General features: G+C 31.9%; 1 protein-coding gene across 1 annotated transcript; it reads left to right on the top strand.

Moving 5' to 3' along the window:
• The first annotated feature begins 2,862 nt into the window (after positions 1-2,862).
• LOC145119815 (auxin-induced protein PCNT115-like) lies at positions 2,863-4,596 on the top strand. The gene is made up of 5 exons (XM_079055556.1): positions 2,863-3,181; positions 3,266-3,469; positions 3,552-3,724; positions 3,857-3,959; positions 4,063-4,596. The coding sequence occupies exons 1-5, from the start codon at positions 2,909-2,911 to the stop codon at positions 4,396-4,398; spliced, it is 1,089 nt and encodes a 362-aa protein (XP_078911682.1). The 5' UTR covers positions 2,863-2,908; the 3' UTR covers positions 4,399-4,596.
• Positions 4,597-7,739: the final 3,143 nt, after the last annotated feature.

Here is a 7,739-nt window from a genome sequence, read left to right on the forward strand (position 1 = left end):
TACACCTTAATTTTCAACATCATTATTTAAAAGGGTTTTTTGTATGTAACCCCCAAATTCTCATTTCTACCCCCCCCCCCCCCTTTTTGTCTTTTGTTAATTTTTTATCCTTTTGTTGTCTTTTTTTTACATTAATTATAATAATAATAATAATAATAGTAATTATTATTATTATTATTTTTGTTTTTTACATTTATTATTATAATTATAATAATAATTATTTTTATTATTAATTAATTAATTAAAAATAATAACAATATAATCATAACAATAATAATAACAATCGAGCATGATACAACATAAGCATACAGTGTTATTATTAAACAAATTAAAATTTACATTTCATGAATTATCCGATACGTTAACTCTTTCAGTACGACGATTATTGAATTGTCTATATGGTCGAACGTAAGTTGACAATCGAGCGTGATACAATGTTTGCCATCCATTACAACATGTTGATTTGTGCATGTTCCACAACCAAGAAACATTAGCCATTTGATGACCCTCTTTTAAATCAACCTTGATATAATGGTAACCATTAAGGAGGGTGATATTTATAATTGGATGATTTGGGAAATCTTGTGGACCACTCCAAAGTGGGAAAGACATTAAAGTCTTTGCTTAAGAAATGAACAATAACACCATACTTATTAGCAATTAAAATACCAGTGTCAGGCATAATCATCCTATATTTTTGAATCGCGGGTGTTTCATAGAAATTCAATGCTTCACTAATGGTATTTATGTCATTTTCAAAAACCACTCTGTAATCATCAATGTGCATCAATAACTCTCTATATAAGTTTGTCCGAATTTGATACCAATAGTCTTCACTAAAACCAAGAGCAACAACTATTGCCCGGAATCCACAGTGTCCATCTCCTTCCACATTTTGTATGTGTGACACATATGGTTAAAATTCACTTGGAATTTCATCAATAAGTGCATATTCGAAGTAGGATATTTGATACGTTGGTTCTTGGTTGAACATTGAAGATTCTCCAAACGAATACGTGTTGTGCCTCTCCAGTTCCAGTTGTTGGTTTAAATCAAACATGGTATACCCCATATAATCTGGTGTATACGAAAAAAAAACTACCTCTACGAAGATCTTGAGTTGGCGGAACCGGAGGTTTCGCTTGTGATGGTTTTGTACTCACACGCGGTCGTCAACGGGTATTTGTACGAACAGCAGGCTCTGAAGCCATAGAAGGTGATGACTTCCATATATTCATCATTTTTTCAGATAATTAGCCTTCACATCATTTGACTGTTTATTGTAGCTTTTCTTTAAAAGGTTTGCTTCGCCATCAAAAGTTGATTCATCATATTGAGTGACCGGCACTACTCTCTCTATAGCAAGTCTTCTAAAAAATATCAATTGACTCCAAAGGTATTTGTTGGCCTGTATTGTAATAAAATAAAATTTCGTGGGCACAAGCCAACCTACAAGTACGGCGTAGTTTACATCCACAGTTGGTCTTAGTTATATTTTGAAAATTAGGCCGATCTAATTCTTGCAACATTTTTTGTAAACCATGATGTGAAACTTTACGTAATAAGCTTCTGAAATTTCTATCATAAAAGTTGAAGGGTTGAAAATGTAAATTTTAAGAGCCGAAAGATAATAAAGTAAAATTTCCTTACTGTATATCTCGTTTGGTTTGTGATGATTAAAAAATGTGATGATTGAAAAAATTGAATTTTTTTAATGTTACAGATAGAGACAAAATGACAAAATAAAAATGAATTATATATGGTATGAAGGTGTTTTGACTGTTAAAAGGAGTTTTATTTTTTTTATATAAAAATGTATTATTAAAAGTCATGAAAACCATCAATGAAAAAATGAAAATGCTTTGACTATTAAAATGAGCTTTTTTTTTAAAATATGTGCTGATTAAATTTTTTTTATTAAATAATAATAATAATAATAAAACAACAAAATGAAAAAATATAAAACAACAAAATGACAAAATAAAAAAATAAAAAAACAACAAAATAAAAAAACAACAAAATGACAAAATGGGGGGTAGATGGAGGATTTTATAAATTATGGGGTACATACAATAACACGTTTATTTAAAATATGTCAATAGTTTTTTATTAGTATAGATTTGAATTACTTATTTATTCATTATATCGTTCGTATTTATGTAAAAGTATTTTTTTTAATATATAATATTTATACATTGATATTAAACTTTTATTTTTATTAAACTCGTGTAGTGCACGGGTCTCAAACCTAGTTTCCTAGTTTTTATACATTAATGATCGTTTGTTATTCTAATAAATTTCCCGATCTTTTTTTTTGGAAAGTGAACAATAAATTTTCCATCTTTTTAAGCCTTGTGAAGGGATGTATACATAATTGTAGATACCAAATGGACTTTTCTTGTATTCCATGTATGTAGTCCTTGTTATAAACTTGGACCTATGCTTTTACTGAAATTTGAACTCCAAGTTCAATAATTTTTATAAATTTACTGTATAATTAATCTCTGATATCAATTACAACTCATATTAAAATTTTAATTGTAGGATGTTACATAATCTTGCGGAGTAAAAAATAATCATTTAGATCTCAAGCTCGACCATTTTGACCCTAACTATTTGAAACATTTAGTGCCATATTATTTTTAATTGTGGTAGAATGTTATATAATCTTACGTAGGCTCTTATGCACCAGCAGCCTCGGGTCATATGTAGGCTCTTACCTCACGTTCCACCAATAAAATATAATTATTTACCAAAAGTCTAAATTAAAGTTAAATATAGATTAACTAAAATAGATAAGTTAAGTAGGACTCGATAAAAAAAAAGGTATGGATAATGAATATAAGCGGAATGAATTTCCGAGAAGGTCCATAGAATTGTGCTCTAACCATATAACTGCTCACTATAAATGATCATCAGCTCCATTCTTTTATCATCAAATCAAATCCAACTAATCAGCAAAAAAAAAATGGTAAAGGTTCCAAGAATCAAATTGGGTTCACAGGGTTTAGAGGTGTCAGCTCAAGGTTTGGGTTGTATGGGTATGTCAGCTGTTTACGGACCCCCAGAACCCGAACATGACATGGTCAACCTCATCCACAACGCCATTGATGCTGGTGTCACCCTACTCGACACATCCGATGTCTATGGCCCTAACACCAATGAAATCCTACTTGGAAAGGTCACACTCTTTCTAAACTTATAATTGCTTGTTAAAAAGTACATGATTTCAGTAATTAAACAGACTTATTTACATGCAATGCAGGCTTTGAAGGGAGGAAAAGTAAGGGAGAAAATGGAGGTAGCTACCAAATTCGGGATTAAGTATGAGAATGGAAACTATGAGGTGTATGGTGATCCGGCGTATGTTAGGACTGCTTGTGAAGGTAGTTTGAAGCGGCTTGAGATTGATTGCATTGATCTCTATTATCAGCACCGGATTGACACTCGTGTGCCCATTGAAATCACGGTATGTCTGATTTCAGATTACTCATTTCATGTTTCTATTTCCTACTTAGCATCTGAGATTGGTTAATTTCTTTGCTTGAAAGATGGGTGAAATGAAGAAACTTGTGGAAGAAGGGAAGATAAAATACGTAGGATTATCAGAAGCTTCGGCTTCAACCATTAGAAGAGCCCATGCAGTGCACCCGGTAACTGCTGTTCAACTAGAGTGGTCTTTATGGTCCAGGGATGTGGAAGATGAAATTGTTCCTACATGCAGGTTATCATTATTCGACCTTTTTTTAGTTCTAAAGGCTAAATAATATATAATATTTCAAACACTATAATCGTTTTGATCATGAATTGATAAACTAATAAAAGGATTCAAATTTGTATCCCTGCTTTTTATCAGAGAACTTGGCATTGGAATTGTGGCGTACAGTCCTCTAGGACGCGGATTTCTTTCATTGGGTCCGAAGATGGTTGAGAATTTGGCAGATGGCGATTTCCGTCAGGTCTGCACAAAACAAATTGAATCAGATTCTTTATGAATTATAATATAAAATCATTAAACTGAGTTTGAGCTTGTGTTTATATATATACTTACTCTTTTTGTAGAATCTACCAAGGTTCCAACCTGAGAATCTTGAGAATAATAAAATGTTGTACGAACGGGTTAGTGCGATTGCAGTAAAGAAAGGGTGCACTCCATCACAACTAGCATTGGCGTGGGTTCACCAACAGGGGAAAGATGTTGTGCCCATACCAGGAACCACTAAAATTGAAAACCTTCAACAAAACATTGGAGCTTTATCTGTTAAACTAACACCACAAGACATGGCTGAACTTGAATCCATTGCTTCAGCTGATGCAGCTAAGGGTGATAGATACATGGATGGTTTCCCCACCTATCTAAAGTCTGACACCCCACCGCTGTCTTCATGGAAAGCTTAGTAAATACATCGGTTTGCTATGATCTTTTCAAGTTATGTTGTAGTCCATCATCTTGTTTGTAACAAAAATTTACATTTATCATTGTCCGTTTTGTGTTTGGTGTTCTTATCCTAGAGGCCTTTGTGTTTGTGATAATAAACCTCAGCTGAGGTGTTACTTTGAGTGATTTCGTGAAATAATAGTGAACTATTTAGTAAACTCTATGTCCATCAATCACAATTCATGCAAAAGGGAAACACTTGGTTCTTTTATTTTTTGCAAAATCACAACAGCAGATTTAATAAAACTGAAACTATTATTAACACCTTCAAGAACAACTTTGAAAATTAATGAACTTAGCAGCAATCAAAGAAAAGCAATTTCCAAATCACAGGTACAGATTTTTTAAAACTCAAAGCTATTACTAAATCTTGCAATACAACATCAACAATACATGAAATTACCACATCATTTGTTCTTTCCCAATGATCATGCAGATCTGAACTTTAATATGATTCAGTACATTCACGTAACAATAATAAGCTTGTTCATTGTGCCGCTAAAACTATGATGTATATGTAAAACATAGCTATTGAATTGTTTGAACATTGATTTTGGAACCATTACACTCGAGAATATTTTTCAAATGCGACGTGTCCATTTTCACCGAAAAAAATATATCCTTAGTATCAGTGGCGGAGCTTGATATTTTAATTTGTGGGGGCCAAAAATAGAATACGTATAAAAATTGAAGAACAGGAAGGGCCAAAGTGAAATTTTATAGTTTTAGACATAATATGTAACTTTTGTCAAAGTTATGGACTAATTATAAAAAAAAAAAAATAAGTGGGCCACTGGCCCTATATAAGCTCCGCCAATGCTTAGTATGCTTGTAACTTACATATATTATCAAACACACTCATTCTACTATCAATCTTTTAACAAATACATACTCTATCTTGTTTTCATTACAAAAATATAATAAATAAATATGATTATATTTGTAATACACTTTTAAATAAATATTATACATGTATTTATAGAAATATTGCACAACACATATTCTGAAAAACCAACATATATTTATGTATTGGAAAATTTCTCATAAATGGTCAATTAATATATTTCTTAGACTGAAATGTGCTTTTTTATCTTTAATATATTTATATCGAGCAAGAAATTGTTGGTGTGTCAAGATCAAGTTCATTTTCAATTATCATATTATGTAAAATAATGCATGTAGTCATTACGTCATGTAGTACTTCTTTTGGTAAAAAACAAGATGATCCCTCAGTTTTATTATATTACTAGTGTAGTATACAGGTTGACTGCATGTTTATTAGCATATGAAGGGGTGCCAATCAGTGCCAATCATGTCGGGTTCAGGTTGGCGGGTCAGAATGCATCAACACGTACGTACACAACCCATATAATTATTTGTGTCGTGGGTTGGAAACATCAACTCGGACATGACCTGTCTAACTCGTTTAATTATATGGGTTCGAGAGTTCATGGGTCAGTTTCGGGTTAATTGGTAAATTCGAGTTCACGGGTTGGCGGATTGGTACGTTGACCCTGATGGGATTTGATTACCAAAAATGATCAAATTTATAAAACAATTTTAAGAATGGCAAATGGAAGACTTTTTTAATAACTAGTTTATTTGCAAATCATTTTAACAAAACCACCAAGAGGATCCAAATACATGAACTAGAAATATAACAACAACCATAGTATGTTTTAAGAGGTAACATTTGAAGCCTTTGAACCCACTTGGTTTTGGGGTGTTGATGAAGATAGAAAAATAAAAAAGTATGATTTTCTTTACAAGTATCCACCATCAAGATTAAAACACTTGGAATGCTAGTTTCTTTTTGTATTCTTGAGTATCTTAAGCCTTTAATTATTTAATTCAAATAAGCACTAAATGAGACAACTCAAATGAGCTTTTAATTAGCAAACTAGCTTCAAAAGAGAGAGAAGTGGGGAGTAGAGAGAATTTTGAGCCATCATATGGAAGAGTAGAAAAACTAGCAAACAAATAGCCAAAAACTCATGCATTACACTTTCTTACATACTCTCATGCAAGACATGCATTTACATTATAATAATATAAAGTATTGGTAGCATTTTAGAAGTTTGGGGGACATAAGAAGAAAGTTGACAAGCAACCTCTCTTCTTGTAATAATAATTTTGGTCATGCATTCAAAGAAGACAAAAATTATCTAGCTAATTTATTAACCATGGTATGTTAACTCGTTAACATAATCACGGTTAACCAAAGTTTCAAAACTTTATACATGACTTATTAAATCATATCATATGATATAACAACTAGTTTATACTCTCTTTAATAATTATTTTTACAAAACAATAATTATTCCCTAATTAAATACAAGAATTGATATTATTTATTAATAATCATATTGATAATAAATATACAAAATGTGTCAACTTGATAAAGATATGACCTTATAGGATCATATATTATTAGCAACAATGTTGTAGAACTCGCTACTCGGTACCTGCTCGGCCGACTGGGGAGTAGCGAGTACTCGGGAGTACTCGGGGAGTACTCGGATTCGGTAATTCATGTAGAAATATTTTTAGGAAAATTATATATGTCAAAATCATAAGTTAAAATCATAATTTGATTGAAATATATAACAAAATTAGATACATGTGACTACATAAAAAATGAAATACACACAAATGGCTCACTTCATAAATAATTACTGAAATTTTAAGATATATATATGTAGTAATAATCACATGTGTGTTTAAATAATAAATCATTAAGTATATTATACATATTAATCTTGAAATTCTTGATTTTTTTTCTCTTTTTATGACAATTTTGACCCTTTGACCGAGTTTGACCGATTTTGACCGAGTTGGCCGAGTTTGACCGAGTAGGCCCGAGTAAGACCGAGTAATACCGAGTAGGCCCGAGTTAGAGAGATGTTGACCGATTTTTGACCGATTTTGACCGATTTTTGACCGAGTTTGACTTAATCCGAATTTTTTTGCCGAGTTCACATTACTCGCCTCGGTGGGGGGCCGATTCCGAGTAATTGGCTGAGTACTCGGCCGAGTAGGCCGAGTTTTGCAACACTGATTAGCAATATCACTCAATAATGATTTTTGGGTATATAGATTTAACAAACCCATGAACCCAAATATTGTTTGTGTAATAGTGAGGACTAGTTTGATTTAGCGCATACAATACGCATAGACTAATTGGCATAATCATATAACTTAAATCTGATATATTATTTGGTGAACCACCTCCGATAGATTCTACTTTAAAATAACCCTTCAAAAAATTAAAATTTTAAAAAATTAAACGGGTTGCACTACT

The sequence above is a fragment of the Lactuca virosa genome, chromosome 6 (genome assembly GCF_052849685.1).
Source record: "Lactuca virosa cultivar CGN04683 chromosome 6, Lactuca_virosa_CGN04683_v6, whole genome shotgun sequence".
Taxonomy (NCBI): domain Eukaryota; kingdom Viridiplantae; phylum Streptophyta; class Magnoliopsida; order Asterales; family Asteraceae; genus Lactuca; species Lactuca virosa.

What these genes read in the sequence shown, in the direction of transcription:
- LOC145119815 (XM_079055556.1), top strand. Translation starts at nt 2,909, where the DNA reads ATGATCATCAGCTCCATTCTTTTATCATCAAATCAAATCCAACTAATC. An exon ending in GTGTGCCCATTGAAATCACG is followed by an intron (nt 3,470 to 3,551) that starts GTATGTCTGATT and finishes TTTGCTTGAAAG; the next exon opens with ATGGGTGAAATGAAGAAACT. An exon ending in GAAATTGTTCCTACATGCAG is followed by an intron (nt 3,725 to 3,856) that starts GTTATCATTATT and finishes GCTTTTTATCAG; the next exon opens with AGAACTTGGCATTGGAATTG.